Source organism: Ornithodoros turicata, chromosome 6 (assembly GCF_037126465.1).
Source record: "Ornithodoros turicata isolate Travis chromosome 6, ASM3712646v1, whole genome shotgun sequence".
Taxonomy (NCBI): Eukaryota; Metazoa; Arthropoda; class Arachnida; order Ixodida; family Argasidae; genus Ornithodoros; species Ornithodoros turicata.
In genome coordinates, this window is record NC_088206.1 from 71,095,856 (window position 1) to 71,115,504 (window position 19,649).

General features: G+C 43.5%; 3 protein-coding genes across 3 annotated transcripts in view; 1 reads left to right on the forward strand and 2 right to left on the reverse strand.

The window, feature by feature from the left end:
- The window catches only part of LOC135397284 (protein farnesyltransferase subunit beta-like), a 221,835-nt gene that overhangs the window by 131,159 nt on the left and 71,027 nt on the right, over positions 1-19,649 (reverse strand). The gene's annotated exons all lie outside the window — the stretch shown is intronic.
- LOC135397280 (UTP--glucose-1-phosphate uridylyltransferase-like) overlaps positions 1-19,649 on the forward strand; it is a 23,962-nt gene continuing 4,313 nt past the window's right edge. Inside the window, exons 1-12 of the mRNA XM_064628737.1 lie at positions 1-241; positions 318-401; positions 12,006-12,134; positions 14,255-14,362; positions 14,448-14,630; positions 15,220-15,353; positions 16,602-16,670; positions 17,412-17,545; positions 17,832-17,920; positions 19,243-19,311; positions 19,426-19,457; positions 19,529-19,625. Coding sequence (XP_064484807.1) covers positions 227-241; positions 318-401; positions 12,006-12,134; positions 14,255-14,362; positions 14,448-14,630; positions 15,220-15,353; positions 16,602-16,670; positions 17,412-17,545; positions 17,832-17,920; positions 19,243-19,311; positions 19,426-19,457; positions 19,529-19,625 — 1,143 coding nt within the window. The 5' untranslated portion in view covers positions 1-226. The remainder of the gene's footprint in view (positions 242-317; positions 402-12,005; positions 12,135-14,254; positions 14,363-14,447; positions 14,631-15,219; positions 15,354-16,601; positions 16,671-17,411; positions 17,546-17,831; positions 17,921-19,242; positions 19,312-19,425; positions 19,458-19,528; positions 19,626-19,649) is intronic.
- LOC135397462 (uncharacterized) lies at positions 2,647-9,086 on the reverse strand. Its single transcript, XM_064629065.1, has 4 exons — positions 8,641-9,086; positions 7,049-7,359; positions 5,283-5,426; positions 2,647-2,980 (listed from the first exon to the last, which is right to left on the reverse strand). Exons 1-4 carry the CDS (start codon positions 8,921-8,923, stop codon positions 2,840-2,842), a joined length of 879 nt encoding a protein of 292 aa, XP_064485135.1. The 5' UTR covers positions 8,924-9,086; the 3' UTR covers positions 2,647-2,839.

Genomic DNA, 19,649 nt, shown 5'->3' on the forward strand with positions numbered 1-19,649 from the left:
ATCCAAACAAATCCAAACAATGGCGCTAGCTTATTTGACACCGGTTACAAACTTGTAACAGTTTTACCTGGAACATACAACATTTAAAAGTGTGGAATGCACAAAAACTATTTATAAGCACTACGGAGTTTCGAACAACATTCCGAACAACGCTGTCAAGTTTTCTTTCTGCACAAACCTCTTGTTTAAAGTTGGAAGGTTGGAAGACCCAGCGGGAGGTATCGCTATGGCTGACGCAAAAGTAAGTTACCTCGGCGATATTCCAAGAGAAGCTTGTGCTTTGCTTTGACAGTAACTGCACAAAAACCGTTTCCTAGGTGGAAAGCAAGCGGACAGAATGCCATAAACGAAATGGACACGGAAAAACCGACAGTATCTTGCCGGTGCCTCTGGACAGAAAGGTATGCGTCCGCAGTTTTCCTTGAATGTACCGGTATCAGGGCCTGTCATGCGCGGAGTCATGTATATTAAAAATGTGCGTCACTCAGCGGGCAATCTTCCGGATTTTGAGTTCGTCAGGTTGGCAGGTTAGGTTATACTACGTAATTCTGTTACTGATGGGTTACTTCAGTCTGTGCGCGTCTAAAATGGCAAGACATCACAACGTCTCGTACAAAGTAATTAAAAACGACGTTTTTCATAACAGAAGTTTGGAGAATGTGGAAACTTCCAGTGGTGTAAGGTCAACACAAGTGATAAAAAGATGGAAACACTGAAACTTCTGTTTATTAGCATATAAAAGCTTTCATGCAGTCGATACTGCATCAGGAGGCATTTGATGAAATGCAGTACACTGCCTGAAAGTTTGTACGCTAATAAATGAAAGTTTCAGTGTTTTGATTTTTATATCAGAAGTTCATAATCTACAAAATATGCTTTCTATATGTATGCATAAGAATAAGAATAAGCAGGACTAAGCTCACAGTGAACTGAAAAATTAGTAATTTAGTATAAGTCTATGGGACGGTTAGTTATCAGTTCTAGGGCACAAATGCGGTTACCGTTTCTCCATTCGTACCGCTTTTCATGTCAAAAACAGAATACCTTAGCAGAGCTCAGAAGGCACATTTACTTTGCTATCAAAAAAGTAATTGATTACAACAACCTAATTACCTTACCCTAATTAATTAATGACCGCAGACCCGACCACTGTGGCATTGCTCGTGATCACAGCATAAAGCTCAAAATTATTATTGTTATTATTATTATAATTACCTGTAATTAATTATTTCACATCAGCTCTGGATGCAACACTAATTCCATGCATAAAAGTCACAACTTTGCTTTAAATAGCCCTGAGGCATATATTTATTGATAATGTATAAACATGGCATGATTTTACATGGCACCTTAGGCTGACAAGTGTTGGAGATGTGGTGTATATCAAGGTGGCACATGACAGTGGATGACTGCTGTGCATGGCAGTGTGCGTTTCTCACATAGAAAATAATCGTATATCACATATATCTTATCATCACTCGGTGAGAAAAAAATTCAGTTTTCCTGAACTTCACGAGGATGGTAATGTATGCAGACTACGATGAGTAGAAGAATATATTTTTCTTCAATACTGTGGCATATGCTGTACAAAGCCTACACAAGGTTATCAAAATCTCACACCCCCTTTAATGTGCACTACGCATGTGAGGTATGCCTTTGAGGCTTTTTAACACCTGTTGCAAAATATACATTTTGCCATTTTTTTTTTAATACACAATAAGTAGGAATGTTAGGAGTTTATGCAAAGACTCACAGTTGGAGATGATGTGTGCGTTTCAGTGCAACCTATGTAACAATACAGTGCAAAATGTGCGTTTCGATACAAAGTATGCAGAAGCCCCTCACTGCATCGGTACAGTAATGTGTGTTAAACCATGTAATTGCGCACTGAAATGTGCATCTCAAAGCAAACTGTGCTATAATTTGGCACTGAAGTAATTGCAGACATATTTTCTTAACTGTGTACGTCCATTTTAAGGAACAGATGTTATATGTGCACACAATGTAACAGAGCCAATATGGTTTTAAACATGATGTTCTCATTACGCTTGTCTTAAAATTAATCATTGTCAATGCAGCTGTAGACTAATGTGTCAGTTGGACAATGTGATGGCACATAAAGGACACTTTCAAAATGTGCAAAATGTGCAAAACATGCTACACGTAATCATGAAACCCAGCCAAAATGATTAAAAATGTGGTTTCCTCACGTATGTCTTAAAATTAATCACTGTCAGTGCATCTGTACAGTAATGTGTTAGCCTATATGATTTAAACACACTATTCAATGCCCAATGGGAAATAATTTTTGAGATACGATATCATACACACTATATTTACCCCCCGTTTGGTGAAAACTCAGTTCTAGCCATGTTCGTCTGCTATATTAACCACGACCTACTAGGTTATAACGACCATTTTAATGGTCCGGTGATTTTAATCCAAGCGCCATCAAAATTAATCCGCGTGCCATGCAAACGTTATGGAGCACGGATTAATTTAGCTGGCACTTGGATTAAAATCGCCGGGAAAACCTGTAGTAGGTCGTGGTATTGAGATGGGTTTAAGAACAGATGATATATGTATTGTTACGTGAATATACCGTCCATTTATTTATGTTACACGTAAAAGTGGAACAGAGGCATGACAGTGTCAAAACACGATTTTTTTTCTCCCTCATTACACACACACAACAAAAATTGTGGGAGAACGACAATCTCAAAGTTGTCCATCACAGCAACCAAATTTGGGCTCGGCTGAAAAAAAGACTTTCTGGAGCTTCCGAGGCTTGGCTGTAGAGTGGCCGGTATAAAAATGTGTTGCATATACAAAAATGGCATTATTTGTACTTTTCGTTGTACTCCGTTATCCACCGTTGTCGATCGGGGCGACTCAGTGGCGACCGCGGAGCGTTCCTGTGAATCGGGCTCGGAGTCTGAGGACGTCGTCTGCTTGCCGCTAGAAGTGCAGACGGATGGACCTGCGATCGTTGGTGTCAGTTGTATTAGGCGACAGAACCTAAGGTGTACAAACCACAGTGTGGGTTTGTTTAGAAAATTATTGTAGCAAGGAGGGGGTAACGGGCATGTTGTCGTTACCATTTCCGTCCTCGTTACTCAAATGTTGCTGTTACCGTTTCCAGTAATGAAACGGCACCTTATGGAGCTGTGACTGAACACCCCCCTTTTTATTTATCTCTCCACATCTTTTCTTTTTTTTCGACTGGTGGTTAAAAGTACGTAGCGCTTGCGTACAGCACCAGTAAAGATGGTACTAGTATTAAAGGGACTGTCGCATCCATCCAGGTTCATTCCGAAACAGCACCTTTTAATACCTCTGTCAGGCAAACTAATTTATTGTAACCTTCAGAGGGTGACACTTGCATTTGCACACTAGGTGTGTGCTGTCACACGACATCTTGTAGTGACGCTCGGCAGAAAGTGCGCAAACGATTTAGTGAGTTCCTCACCTCACTTGTCTTCGGCTGACAAAGTGTGTGGCCTCGACGGCAGGTCTTGTGGCGCAGGTAAAAATGTCGAGAAAAAGCAAGGGGTCCCAAGTATTTAAACAAGTATTTTCAACAGCATGTTTTTTTATTTTTTATGTAAGTACATTGTGAGCTGGTGGCCAAAAAAACATGTCATTACTCTCGTTAACAGTCTAAGAGAACTTTGCGGTCTCGGCGATCTGGCGGCTGCCATTTTTGTTGTGGCACATGTTTGAGGCCAATTTCTTTATTGTTGGAAGAAGATTAACAGGAGGTGTTTCTAAATAAAAAAAATTAAAAAAACATTCTGAGGAAGGCATTGTGGCGCACGCCTAAAAATTTTGGGCGTCCCCCGTGACAGGGGTACTACTCCTTGTTCATCACCGACAATAACGCCGAAAATCCGACGCAAATTAGTGGAACAGCTTCTGCGCATGGCAATATATGCATAATGTATGCAATATATACCGGGTGTTTCAGTTAAATCCCTGGGCTAAATAATTTGCGAACGAGTGCACCAATCGACGAACTTTCGTTTTTACAAGTATCTGTCCGATACCACCTACAAGCTGCGCACCGCATGAATGAGTGGGAGGCGCTCATTATTTAAATAAATATTCAAATGAGTTTCGTAAAAAACTTAACTTCTAAAGCAGGGCGCTGTCGACATTAAAATAGGCACTACCCCTTTTGGGACCTTCAGTGGACACCTTTTAGAAAAAAATCTGCCACTGAAGCTGGTCATTTGTTGCTGTAATTAATTGGTTTCGGTTTACATATTTTGTCGGGGCTGGTCGCGGTGGAGCGCAAAAGGATGTACCGTAATGTCACGCGTATAAGCCGCACCGTAGATAAGCCGCAGGACGCGTTTTTAGGGACGTTTTGAAAATTTTCTGGCAGATAAGCCGGGGGCAACAGGAGACGATTGATTTGTGTGACGAAGGAGACCATAGAGAAGGCCATAAGCCCTGTGGTCCATACTCCGGGATCAGCATAGTGTACAACAGAGGAGATCAGTTCTAGAGTTCTACCAAGACCAGATCGTGCCCTTGTTGGGTGTTTTTCGTGGATTGATGGGTCAGTGATCTTCCAGAAGAAGTGAACCACTGTCACCACTTTTCTTAAAGCTGCTTAGGGGAATGCACTAGAAGATCAATCTACTCTAATGTGGACCCCTCCCTGTTATGCACTGTTGGTGCATCGGCAAGGCAGTGCTGTTCCAGAGACACTGTAGGTTCTTTCGTTAAAATCGGCGTACGGGGAAAATACCAGGAAAAAATAGTCATCAGATAAGCCGCACCGGTGGATAAGCCGCAGAGCGCGCGTGAGAAAAAAAAATTGCGCATAAGCCGCGGCTAATACGCGTGAAAATACGGTAATTCATTGGTGTAAGGACATAATTCATTGGTGGATAAGGGAGTGGAAGAGCGTCCTGCGAAATGCGGAGTGGGATTCCGCAACAAAATTGGAAGTGGTGTGCGATTCATGCGTCAGCGGCCTCTGGCCTTGGCATGTGCTGCGTCCGCGTTGTTCTGGCGCTGAAGGGGTTAATATGTAAGCTGTTTTCGGTAGAGAAATTTGGCCAAGCAGACCGTGAAGCGTTGCCAAGCATTACTGTATTGGTCTCATACGCATGTTCTCGGATGCGATAGTCCCTTTAAAAAATAAAAAAAAAGTCAGTAGAAACATCTCTTCACGTGGAATGTGCCGAGAACGAACGAAGAAATCGTGGTGCTTCATGCGGGAAGGGTACCTCCTTACAAGTCCTATAGCGCTCAAATAGAAACGGATGTACCTCATCTGTGGACGCCGCGATGTTGAAGGTTCTCTTGGCAGCCAGCGTGTCGACGATCTCCGCCTTTCCGAACAACTCGAACGGGGACTCCCTGGGGTAACACTGGTGCCTTCGGTCTGTAATGGTACCCAAACGCAGGCACTTTTAACCCTTTGGCCAACAACACGTGAAAGCTGAGGGGGGGAAAAAAAGTGTCACATTTTTGGTATGTTTCCCGGTGTTTCGTATGTGTTGCGGTGGCATTTTCCGAGACTTGCTGCCACGTTGAGATACTATGTTTTCCTGCGGGCTGGGCTTTCTGGCTCAAGTAGTTACACTGTAAACTTTTTCACACCTTTAAAGGTGTGCGCTATGCACATTCAATCTGGTTGCGTAACATTGCATCTCCAGGATGATATTTTACAAAATTTGGAAAGTATTACTAAAAATCAAGTGTCAGTGCAAATCTTGCTTTCATTATGTTTTGGATATCGTAGGTACGAGCTAATGCATATATGCATCGCTATCGATAATCGAGCACGCTCAAGTGTCTACAATACTGTTGAACAATGTTGAGATGTTGCAAGACTGAATTTTTGGAGGACAGACAACACTCGAGTAAAGAAAATTTGTGCGAAATCGTGCTCCATTATGATGTTACCAAAATTACACCTAAAAAGGCGTGCGCCATGCACGCTATTACACCTTTAAAGGTGTGAAAAGATTTAGAGTGTACTATATTTGGAACTAAAAATTACGTCTTGCAACCGGCAAAGCGTACGGAAAAATTGCAAAACAACACTCTACGATAACGAAATGTATGGGGCAGGTTGGTACATTAATGGCTGCTAACATTAACGGTGAACAATATAGACGGACACATCTAGCCGTCACACTTTCAGCCAGTTTTACGACACAAAACGGAAATCCCCCTTCTTATACATCCGATCAAACGCAAAAGGTTTTATCGGTTTCTTTTGTTTCCGTCATAGAGTTGGTTAAAAGTGCGACGGTTAGATGTGTCTATCTGTAAAGTCTCCAACAGTCAGTCAAACGTTCTACACTTGCAATCCTTCTTTCAAGATGGTTTGCGACCGTTTAGTTCCAGGTTATGGAAATTACTGAAATGTGGTAGAGAATGAAATGTAGGGTGCAGGGTGGTGGGGTTGTCACTGCTTCACCCCCCTCTAGGGTGAAGAAACATGCCTAACAAAACAGAACAGGTTCGCCTAATCGCAGAATAGTTGGAGAAAGCAATAGGTGGCGCTGCTTCAGAGCTTTGATGCTGCTTCCCCAGAAAGAGGAAGGTGTACTAATACAGTAGACAAGGGTGTGAGAAATGACATTATTTGAATGAAGCTTGTACCACAAGTCATTTTCTAGTGACATTAAAAGGCATGATACCGATATAACCCCCCCCCCCCCCCCTCACTAAGTTAAATATAGAGTTATGCTATTTTAAAAAATTAAACCTAGTTAAAACACGTCTAAAATGCACGTAATATGTACTCTGAAATACGATATCAAGTGGGTCTTCATGTGGAGCAGCTCTAATGTATTTGCCAACCAGTGCTGTATCCCACACAAGCAATATGGCAGCACCTCAAACTGTCTTGCTGTTGGTGATGAAAACTTGTAACACCTCGGGGCTTCTTTTGTCAAAACATGCCAGAGAAAGCTCAAACCCCATTAAATCACATTGTGTTGTACAGTAGAAAGTGGTTTCATGCAAACTAATATTATTACTAATTATTACTAATTAACTAACTAATATTATTATCGCTAACATTGGGAGGAGAGTAAGCATTTCGAGGGTGGAAGAGTTGTGGCAAACTCAGTAAGCAGAAATGGCAAAACTCTCCGTGTAACACTGCACGAATGACATCACTACTTAAACTCACTAAGCATTCAGTGCCATTTTTTTTTATTTCTGTGTGGTTGTTACTCAGTAAAATAAGCATACCCGGTTCAGTACGACCCTCATGTAGACGCTGTCTCAGCAACTCCGCGCTGTCGGTCTGGGTATACCTGCTGTACCGAACCGCCGAGCTTGTGCGCTCCGTCTGGACAGCTCTGTCCTTCTGAATCCTTATGTGCCCTGGGTTAATGTAATGCCAGTTAATGTAACAGCACACATACTTTGGCACTGTAATGTGAGCATTACAGCATGAGTGGCGTTATGTGGAATCGAAGGCATAACAGTAACATGAATGTGATGCTAGTAGTAGACATGCCTAAGAATGCAATACTTTTAGTAACTCAGAATTTTTGTGCAGTTAAAGTAAGTACAACCTAATGCTAATAGACAGAGCTAACAATGATGCAATCTAAGTAAATGTAATGAAGAATAGTATAATGGTATAACATTTAATGTCAGTGTCAATGTATCTATATGCACTGCGCAAATCTCGCTTCTCATTTATACCAACGGGCAAACACCTCAACCTCAAAAGTGTTGTGTATCAATGCCTTATTGTGGACGACAGGAGTGTTTGTTGAAAAGATCAGAGGCCTGCTTATTGACGTTTGCAGTAACTATAAAAATATATTTTTCTGCCACTTTATAATCCGCAGCAAATGCATTCTAGAGTACCCAGTGTTGTGAACGCTATGTGATGGGACCCATGGTACCTATATAATTGTACCTTGTGTAATCAGTTAATAAGACAATAATAATTCATAATTTGACAAAGTCCAATGGCATACTGCACAGGTCAGGAAATCATGTTTCACCATTTCCGATGCGTGATTACGGCAGACCTTCTCTTTGCCAAGTGAAGCGTTAAGTGACTTCCTGTAATCATTATTATAATGTGACAAGATACATTAATTGTGTGATGCAGCAGTCGCAGGAACATTTGCACATCATGTCGAGGACATATATCGCGTAATTGTGGCTTGGGATGATGACGTGAAAAATGATAACGATCGCTATGACTGCAGTATTAAAAAGATAGCCAGTTGGAATCGATTGCCGATTGATTTTTTTTGTATTTTTGATGTTGCGTGCAGGAAACTTATTACCAACGATAATGTGTTTCTAAAGATGTTTTAACTGCCCTACGAACCCCCGACATTCTCAAATGGGATCTCCATCTGCGATGTACCGTCTGCTATTCTCGTAACAGAAGCAGAACACCATCTGCCCGCACCCGTGTGGTGCGTCTCGAGCAGACGACTGGAGGACGACGAACCAGAAACCATACGGATACACCCAATCATCTCTCGCCTCCTATATCAGTCTCCAGACCTATCATATTGCCGAATGCACACACCCGGTCGGAACACACATCCTTTGAGACCACATCGTAATCACGGCACCACCGACTTCGATACGACGCTTCAACCGGTCGAGATAGCGACAGAAATGTGAACGCACCACAGGGCGACGACCCTCGGCTGGACGACGTTGTGCCCGAAGCCGGGCGACGCGTATTTCCAGTCAGTTCGAGGCGTCGCAAGTGCAGTTTGGTCGGAGGTAGAAATTCACTGTCTTCACTTTCCGAGTCAAAACCTTCGGAGTCCCAGTCGATGGGTTCGTGGCGGCATTCGCGGAGACGGCGGTCCGATCGGTACCTTGCGTTCTCGCTGGAGATGGCGATGAGTTTTTCTGATGGCACCCGCTTGAATTTCTTTCGGTACTCCGACTTTTTGAAGCCCATTTTTGCTGGGCGTCTGTCTGTGATGAACGGACGGACGGGTGGAGCTTGCCTACATCAACATCTGCTCGTCGATAGGGAGCACAATACGCGGAACGCACGACGAAGCGTGGGTTGGGTGAGAGAGCCAGCCGAGTGGCACGCGAGCGGTTGGTCACGGATTGGTGGATTTTAGTAGCAGACGACGTCTTTTGTCTCTTTCTTTTATGCCTTATTCTCTGGAAAAATGGGTTTGAGTTCCAATTTCAAGGTATAGTCCCTTCTTTCCAATCAAATTTTTTTTATTATGTCAGTGTTTGCCGAATATCATTTGCTATAATTTGTGCTTGTGATCGGCGAACGAGTTTGATGATGCGAAAAGCAAATTCAGCTGGGGTATTTCGGAAGCAGACGACAGAAAGCGGAGCAAGAACAGTGACAAAAAAATATGTGAAAACGTGCCGAATGTGACGTCGAGCAATACAGTCGCAGCCGCACACTTTCGTTTGGCATTGAGATTATTTTCCTTCTGTTGTTGGCTGTCGCCGATTTTATTTTGATGACAACAGCGCTCGAAGCGCCTCCTCAGCGGAGCCGCATATGCGCTTATCGCGGTGGTGGAATCATCGTGAAGGGGTCAGAGCTTTCTGGAGGTCGTTTCGGGTGCCTACGACCGATCGCGTTCGAACGTTGAGTTGAGATCGTCATTTCAAATCAACAATGGATACTCTTCTCGTCAACACTGCGGTAAGTTGAAACGTCAGTGTAGCAAACTTCGCCAGCGTGGCGAGTGGGCGAGAAGCGTCGTCTGCTCCGCTATGGTTTCTGCTAAGCTCGCGCGAAACTGTTTTAAGACCGACGAAGAAGTCGAGATTGCTCCGAGGACGGCGAAGAAGAAGAATTCGGCCGGGTCCGCTCAAAATTGTCCCTAAAATGTTGATCTTCCGTCTAAATTATCGAGTTCTCGATTGCCACTGATGTTTGTCATGAGTTGGTAAGCTGTGCTTTTGTATACCTCACCATTTCTAATACCGGGGACATTCGGGGGGAGGGAGGGGGGAGAGATCTGCGCACAAGCTGCAGCATATACTGGGTGATGTTTCTCGGTTCAAACCCCCACTCGGTCCCAGAATCAGATGGCTTTGTGAGGAGTCAGACCTTGACTCGCGAAAGGTTGCGGTGCCAAAGGAACGTTCTAAAGATATCGGAACAGGTGACTGCTGAAACCTGCTGGGGAAGTGGGGCATTAAAGTTTTTTTTCATGTGCCACATGTGGAGACTGCACCTGTGCTCAGTGCCATGTGTGCGGGAAATAGGTGATCCACTTTTGCTAAATTGCGTGATTTTAAAGTGCGCTTTGTTCAGCTCGGGAAATGGCAGGATGCTGTGTGTCAGTTGTTGAAGCGCACGATCTGATTTGAAAGGCTAGTGACTCACCGTTGCGCCATATCTACGTTGCCTTTTTTTACTGAGGAAATGGGTACAGTAGTCTCCTATATTTATATATTTATTTATTTATTTCATATACTGCACTCTCTGTGAGGCTATAGCAGGAGCAGGCACGCTTGGTTACAAAAGTTATTCGCAGGTAATTTCCCTTATGGCGCCGGGCAACCTATTCCATTCATCAACCGTACGAGGAAAAAAAAACTATATTTAAAAGCATCTATACGCGAATGCATAGGAACAATGTTCAATGGGTGTGAATTCCGAAGACTAGACGGCCGTGCAAACGTAAAGTGAAGTTCGTGGGGTGTGTTAATCTGTTCACGAACTATTAAATGCAAAAATTTTAACCTTTCAAAGGAACGCCTCTGCGGCAATGGAACCACAAACGCAACGAACTCGGTGCGGAAGGTGGAGAAAACTGACTGTCGTAACGTTTCATCAGAAATCTAACTGCCCGACTTTGAATCGATTCCAGAACATTAATGTCAGTATTGAAATGAGGGTCCCAAACGACAGAAGTGTGCTCTAAAATTTGACGTACCAAGGTTTTTTTATGCAAGGAGCTTGGTATCTGTGGAGGCCAATTTTAACGTTCCTTTCAGGTAGCCAAGCTCCCGAAGAGCATTTGACGAAACAATTTTGACGTGGGTTTTCCAGTGTAGGTTAGAAGAAAAGTGCAGACCCAGATATTTATACGTATCAGCCTTATATTTATACGTATTGCATGACCGTCAAGTACGTAAGAAAATGAAAGAGGGCTCTTCCTGTTGGTAGAAGACAGCGCGGTGCATTTAAAAAAATTAATGTCTAATTTCCACTTTTTACACCAGCATTTTTACTACATTTATAAAAGCATAGGTATAATACAGGCAAGGCCCGTCTCAGGAATGATAGAGAAACAATCTTAGGTAACTAGAGGTAGCTAGAAGCTGTTTCGTCAGCTACCCTCCACTCAAAGGCAGCACTTGATTCGTAGTCAGGGCAGGGGCGGACTTAACACTTCCGTATGGGGGAGGACTCTCAATGTTCGACCCGACCATACATACCCATAAATCATAACAGGCAGGACCAGCAGCCACAGGCAAAAGGGAGTGACTTTTTCGGGTTAAAACCCGATTCCGCCCTGTTATCCCCCCCCCCCCCCCCCCCCCCCCCCCCCGCCGAACTGACCTCCGACCAATTCGGGTTTAAACCCGATTTCTCCCCGAATTCCTGTCACTATGAAATCCTGAAGTGACGTTTTTCCACTGAAGACGAATAAAGGTCGCAATGTGTAACACACGTAAGAATGGGTCACTTACGTTCCCAGCAATACACCCATGTGCGTCAACACTGTCTACGCCTTCGGGGATTACTGCTGGAAACTCACAATCACGCAAAAAAACGCCCCTTTAATCCGCCCCTGAGTCAGGGACGCCTGGTGTCTGGTGCACAGGGAATGTAAGAAACTTGCACAGGTGTATGATAGCCCACAGATGTGCACATGGGGAGGTTGAACCAATCTCGAGAACCCTGTAAAAGCTCTTGGGCGAACATGTCTGGGAAAACCTCAGGGAGGGTATGAAACCCTAGGAAAATCGTTAATTGCCAGCTCAGTACGCAGGTCGCGGTTTCAGCCACGTGAGCACGTCTGACGTGTGCATTTCTTTTTTTCCAGATGTATGGGCACTTGCGTAAAAGTAGCGATACTACGGAGTTCAAAGAAATGTCAAAGGTGGACGCCCAGGTCAACCTCGGGCAGGAACTGGACAAGCTACTCCGTACGGCAAAAACGTCGGAGAAGGAGGTATGGTGGTCTCTCTATTTTGTGCACGGCATAGTTCGTGTTGTTAGTCTTACAGTCGTCAAAAGTGTTGAAGAACTTGGCGGGTTGGTGATCCATCACAAGTGGTAAAAACCTTTGTGAAGTATCACTGTTTGAGATTAAAAGTGTACGAAAGTGCTCCTGTTGTGCCTACCCATTTTAGGTTCCCAGCACTGGGGGTACTTTTTAGGGGTTTTTTTCATTGCCATTTTTAAAATGTTGTAGTCATTTGGTGTCATTGTCAGCACCATCGTAATGAGCATCATTATTAGGGACAAATTAGGAATTATTCATCATCATGAATCGTGTTAATCAGAATTTGCATTTGGTCAAAATATCTGTGCCACATGTTGTAAGGTATCTGGCATTCGAGCCCAGCTGGTTGATTCGTCTTCACACAGTGAGCTCAACGCTTCCGCTTCTCATGTTCCCTGCCTTGTTTATCTTTCCTTGAAGGCTTTGCTTAGAGGCAGTCCACACTTGCTGGTCCACTGGTGCTCGTACAATAAACAAGCTCTCTCTCCCAAGCAGCGCAACATGTCGGCCCAATACTGGGCCGAGGCTGGACCAGTATTGGGCCGGTATTGCCAATATTGATCCAATATTGGGCCACCATGTTGTGCTGCTTGTAGCAGAGCTCAACTCTGGGTTTTGCTCCTCTACGGAGTCTAATGCACAACACACGTCAGTTTCCCATGGTGGGCAAGAAGGGCAAGTTTTGGAGAGAATGGCAGTTTTTTTTCCACTTTCCCAGCCGATCTTGAAGGTGCTTGAACAGATCCCGATCGAAAAATCCATCAGAGCCAGTCCTAATGGAACCATTAAGCTTGTCGTAATTTTGGACATCTCCAATGGGATTAATGGTTTTTTTTTTTTGGTTTGATGGGACCATTAGAATCTAAGGGCTTGATGGGAGCTCCAGAAGAGTAAAAAAAAAAAAGTAAAAGGGTAAAATTTGTTCCATTCCGTCTTTTTTCGGACTCCTATCATGAGGCAGTTTAATTTCTCTTGCTTCTGTTCTTTCTTTTGTTTCCGAGGCTTTTCAAAATATACAATGCACGCAGCATTTCAAGAAGTAAACAGAAAAAAAAGAAAAGAAAAAAAAACGCTCTTCAGAACTGAAGGTCCAAAGGCTCACTTGAGGATGGCAGTGTCCATTTCCTTTGATACATTGGCATCAAAGTAGAAGTGGATGCAGACAGCACAAATACTATACTTACAGCTTGTCTTTCTTGACTCCCTTTTGTGGGGCCATTCGGCCCACCTGACTGGCTGTAGGGAAGCACTTGTTGGACCACTAGGAGTTGTTAATGGGCCAACACGCTGTTTTGATGGTCCATCAAAATATTCTAATGGGCCATTAGAATTACTGATGGGTCTTGTCGGATCTTACAATCGGAATGTGAGGGGATAGCCTCATCATCGGTTCACAGCACTAATGATTGCAGGAGAAAGTGAAAAAATATATATATATACAGGGTTCAAAAATGTATACAGCTGCTTGGCAAATTTTAGAATTCAATTCAGAAAGTTAAATTTCTTGCGACTAAAAATTGATCAAAGTGTTCGTATGTCATGGCAGAAGTGTGCGGGACTGTTCAGGAGTGTGGTACCTTGTTTCCCAGTCATTTTCTAGCGTAATAATTTTTAGAGCACGTGTGTGTGCCTACGTAAGATGCCCCGTGTTTAAACAGAGTGTTTATTAGTGTTTGTCGCTGCCATTTGCACGTGAAACATGTGTCTAATAGCGTTTACTGTTGTTCACCTATGTTATAACTCGCACACAGCATTGGTATGCACAGCATCAGTAGAAGATGAATGAGAGGTTATGCTTTAGTCATGGGGTGGGAGAAGAATATGGCAGTAAAATTAATCAATATCTGAAAAGGTTCTCGACCCTTGACAAGCCCCGAATTGATTTCTAGAACACAGCAGAGTACCGATAATAAGAAAGCAACCTATTTTGCCAGTACCCATCCCCAACGCTATCCAATGCTGGGACCTGACCTCGAGCCGACCGTTCATCCGATCTGTAACACATCGGTTCCAGTTCTGTCATCGACTCTCCCGCACTTACGCTTCACATATTTATCTCTTTGCAGCTGGTAGAGCACGAATTCCGAGGGTTCCGTAGGCTGTTTGAAAAATTTGTCAGGGACACCGGGCCGTCCGTGCAATGGGACGCCATCGAACCACCTCCGTCGGATACGGTATTGGAACTGTTGCTACGTGTCCCGTACGCTTACGGGTCTTACGCTTACGGCTCTTACCCGTACGCTTGCTCGACCCCCGCAGGTGATCCCGTACGATATGCTCAAATCTCCGGCCCCGGAGGCCATCAAGGACATGATGAACAAGCTGGTGGTTGTCAAGCTCAACGGCGGCCTCGGGACAAGCATGGGGTGCAAGGGTCCAAAGTCCATCATCCCCGTACGGAACGAGCTCACATTCCTCGACATGACAGTCCAACAGATAGAGGTACACTGTGATGAAGATGCTGGCATTTTGTAGCCTATATCTGATAAGGCTGGTTGAATAGCTCTACACACATTATCAAAAATAAAATAAAAAAAAAAGTGAAAGGGGCATTGAGGTGGCCCACAAATGTTGCTTTATTTTTCGCTGCAGTGTGTTCTGCAACGAATAAAATGAGCTCCAGTCATAGAACGACAAGCGCAGGTGACTGCAGAACGCACGCACGCGTATGAGGCCTTTGTTGCGCACACCCCTAAAAGATCCTCCGCTCGTGAAAAGAGTGTATCGTAGAAGGGGGAATGTTGTGATGCGACATGGTCCCCGGGCATGGGACACTGACACGAGAGCAGCACAGCTGAAGCAGCAGTGGGGTAACTACCGGGAGGGGGGAGTCGGAGGAATTGGAAACACATCTTCAGCCACTGCAAGAGACTGACACACTGTTTCTTTTCCTTGGAACTGAAAATTATGCTCGAAAAGGGGGAAGATAAATCGACGCAGCTGTCATTTCATTTCTCCTTTATGACATTTTTTAGAAGGAGGGGCTGTCTTTGGAGGCTGTGTCTCTTCCATTCATGGCCTTCCGTTCTAGCACTTAAATCGTACGTACGGATGCAACATGCCGCTGGTGCTGATGAACTCGTTCAACACCGACGAAGACACCTCCAAGGTGCTGCGCAAGTATAAAGGGTTTAAGGTGAAGATCTACACCTTCATGCAAAGCAGGTGTGTCTGTCTTTTCGCATATTTTTGTTCACGTTCGAGGCTGGGGAAGGAAACAGGGTGTCCAGAGAGAGTGTGTCACTATTTGACTTGACTTGACTTGACTTGGATTTCCAGACACTCTTCGGTCCCATAGCCGAAGCCTGGTTTTTTGTTGACATCCTGGAATGTCTACATACATAATTTTGCCATAGTTGCCGCTCCATAATTATTTTGTATAAAATCTGTACATTTTTTTTTTGTATTTTGCAATTTTGATTTGTTTCCAGTTTTCCTTTTTTCTCTGCCATTTATCTGTTGTTTGCATCAAAAACACACTAATTTAAATCAAATTAAATCAAATCAAATCATTTTATTGTCAACTGTAGCACATAGGAACATTTTTAAGGGGAAGTTGGCCAAAAATGTGCTTGACAAGGGCACAAACCCCATATAATTTACATTCTTACATTTGAATGCATTACAGTCAAACTCCTTTATAGCGAACACCTTTTTAACGAAAATACCACTACAGCGAATTTTTTTGCGGTCCCGCTGGAGCCCTATAGGTCCAATAATGGACATCCTTTTTAACGAAAATACCTTTACAGCGATTTTTTTTTGCTGTCCCCTGAGTTTCGTTGTAAAGGAGTTTGACTGTATATTGTTAATGCATTCTGTTCACCGTCGTTTCTATTTAATGTATCATTGGAAATTTTACCTGGTTGGACAGGCTGCATAGTCAGTGAGTGGTAAAAATAACTAGGTCTCTTTTTTCGTTATGAATCAAAATTAAATTTATCAAATATTCAGCTTATTGACATTATTTGTGGGTGCAATCTGTTAAATAGCTTCAGCTTGTCTTAGGAAGAAAGTTTAAGTGAGGTACTCTAATTTCTGTTGCAGTGCAAGATGTTTCTTATTATGTCTGCCTTGTGAATTTCTCTTCGTACGTAGTGTGTTTTACCTGCTAGGTCTGGTTTCGTGGATTATCACTTGAGCAGAGATAAAACGTTCCTAAACCCGGAGGTAACCCTCCACTCCGTGAATGTCTGTTAACGCAGTTTCTCGTCAGGTTTTGGCGACCCTTCTTGATAGCTCACAGTTGTCCGACTAACCCGAACATGAAATATGGGGTCTCTGTCACAGAGGCAGCCGATGTGACTGGAGCCGATGCATCCTCTGACATCTTACGATAAACAGAGTGCTGCGTTGCTTATTTTGTTCACTACACACACACACATCAATTATTTTTTTTTTTCATTGTTCCAGGTACCCCAGAATCAACAAGGAAACTCTACTTCCTGTTGCCTCATCCTTGTCGTCTGCAGACGTTGAGGCGTGAGTTCGCACGCTTTTTGCAAGTCATGCATGCACGTTGGGGCGTATGCATACGCTTATGTGCACGTACATATGATAATGTATTGCGTGTGCACAAATGTGTGAATGTACATGGGACAATGTGCAGATGTGTACCTGTAAGTAACGATGTGCATACGTGTACCTGTAAGCAAAGAAAGGTAACAGAAACGGAAAGGTATTATACCGGAAATATAGAAGGTAACGGTAACCAGAAAGGGGAACGGATATCGCAGTTAGAATACCTGAAACAAACGGAAACTACAATAATTTACGGTAATAATTTGGGTACCGCAGGACCCGAATTATTGCAATTCACATAATAGTTACATGTTAGATGTAGCAATAATTAGATCCCATGCAATGCCCAACATCGGACAAATGCCGGACATTTGTTGGGGTTTCGTTGGGCTCATATTGGGACTATGCCCTCGTCAAGTGGCCAACATGGCTGCCTTTTTGGTCTCGTCCCTGCGTGTTCCTTCACGTAATGCAAATGAATAACAAATTGAATTGAATTGAGATGTGGACATCATTCTAGGAGCTTTTAAAAGGGAGTGGGACTCTATCAAAATAAATATGCTGCACCAACATTATTTTGCATTTGTGATATGCCATTGACAAAGGACATATGGGGCAACACTCGGTGTTGCTTGGTGCAGAATGCGGCCATGAAAAACAGAAATCTGTGAATCAATCGGCATGACGTCACGTTTTCAACAGGTTTTACCCCCCTGGACACGGTGACTTTTACACTTCCTTCTGCCAATCTGGTCTCCTCGAACACTTCATCAGGGAAGGTCGCGAATACTGTTTCATTTCCAATATCGACAACCTGGGCGCCACGGTTGACCTCAGTATCCTTTATGATGATCTGATCTGACGCATGATCTGATCAAAGTCTTAGGATGTTTGTAGGACATCTACATATCTACCATTGACATGTCTGTAGCTATGGTTACCCATGAGCACGGCTGGTTACCCATAGGTGTGTAACACCCGGGATGGATGGATTCTTGCAGTCACATTGGGAGGGTCACGGCAGTCAAGGTTTCCTGGAGAGTTTGAAGGATATTAAGTTGGGTTGGCTGCTGACAATGTGACTGTTATCTGCCCTGACTTACTGCTGCTTTCACAATACAGACATTATGAGTATGCTGGTCTCACCAAATACAACTTCTTTACCGGACTTTGTAATGGAGGTCACGGACAAGACCAGGGCAGATGTCAAGGTGAATGTCACACTTCCCTTCTTTCTCTTCACAGTATGTGCTTATCATTCAGTGATAAGAGTTGGTTAAGGAAAGGCACCACGTTGTACAAGAGCGACGGCTCAAAATGGAGCGCTACTCATCAGCAGTTACGGTATTTACTTGCATAATTGACGTGTAAGTAGTGAAACCGAAACTGGGTGCAGAAATATTGGTACTTTACTTTTGGTACCTGCATTGTGAACACCAGTGATGGCCAGTAGTTAGCTACATGTAGTTAAACTACCTGATTGTTGTTAAAAAGTAGTTATCAACTACTTGCAGAAATGTAGTGGCAACTACTAGCTAAACTACTATTTTAAGTAGTCAGCTACAGTAGTTAGGTTACTGAAGGTGCCAACTACTTCCGATTTTGCCGCAAGCTTTACGGCACAATTGTGCTTCCGACTTTTACCTTGAGCTACTTGTTTGATGAGAACGGAGGTGCAGAGCAATTGTGTCGTGCATGTGTACGAAATCTTCACTTTTAATGCTTGTCTAGTGAAGCCTCATTTGCTGTGAAATAATTCTGCAACTTAGTTTATCGCGTACGCACAGAGAGAATCCCGCCGCAAGCTTTGTATTTGACGATCGTAGCAATGGCTTGAGCCAAAGTTTATCATTGCTTGTTATTCATATTTAGGTGTCCAAGAACACTACAAGGGATTGGTGTTGGTGGACAACGTTAAGTAGTTATAGATGTAGTTAAACTACATTGCAGTAGTTAAAAAAGTAGTTTTAACTACTCCCCTGAAAAGTAGTTGAACAACTAGTTAAACTACTCAATCACAAAGTAGTTAGTAGTTATAGTTAAACTACTAGCACTATCATCTCGTATCGCACGGCACCAGCCACCGCAGCTCAAGCGAGTGCTGTCGATAGAGTTGCTCAGCAGCTGTAGGATGAGAGAACTGTGATAAAATAACACACTTAATTAACACCGATACTGGGAGAATACACAATAGCCCGTGGTGTCAACATCTGGTCTGCGGTGCCCTTCTGGAGTTCATTCTTTCCTAAAACACTCACTGAATGGAACAACCTCCCGTCTCACAATGCAACCATCGCTGACCCTCCCAGCTTTTGCAACGAATGTGCTTGGAATGGGTACCGCGTTATACTGTCCAGCGCAGACTTGGAAAGCAAGATGGCCACCACTAGACCAGTAGCGTGTGGACCATTGTGGCGTTGCACATCAGGTTTGCCGCCATGATTTCGGCAGTAATTCAATGAAATTTAAGGACATGACATTCAGAAACAGCGAGAGCCATTTTAGTTGTAACGCATTCTTTATCCAATGACAGGGTGGCACACTCATTCAGTACCAGGGACGGTTGCGACTCCTAGAGTTAGCCCAGGTGCCCAAGGAGAATGTAGGTCATGATTTCAATTCTCATTGTCAATTGAGAAATTTGAGGTTGAATATTGAATGCATTACTGCAGTTACTTCGAGTGACAATGATGTTTATGTTGTGTTGTTGTTGCAGGTGGACGAATTTAAGAGCGTGAAAAAATTCAAGTGCGTACGTCCCGACTTTGCTGTGTCGCGTAGTTCTAATATCATCCTGCATGTTGTACCTTCGAAAACAGGATCTTCAACACTAACAACCTGTGGATGAGGCTGAATAGTATATCCGAACTCGTCAGCAGCGGAGCTATCGACATGGAAGTAATTGTTAATAATAAGGTAGGTTCAGTACATTGTGGAACT

Bases quoted from the DNA above. Each gene is read 5' to 3' on its own strand.
- LOC135397462 (XM_064629065.1), bottom strand. From the start codon at position 8,923: ATGGGCTTCAAAAAGTCGGAGTACCGAAAGAAATTCAAGCGGGTGCCA. The intron at 7,360-8,640 runs GTGCGTTCACAT...ACATTAACCCAG, and splicing joins CCGAGGGTCGTCGCCCTGTG to GGCACATAAGGATTCAGAAG. The intron at 2,981-5,282 runs GTACATCCGTTT...CAACGATCGCAG, and splicing joins TCGCGGCGTCCACAGATGAG to GTCCATCCGTCTGCACTTCT.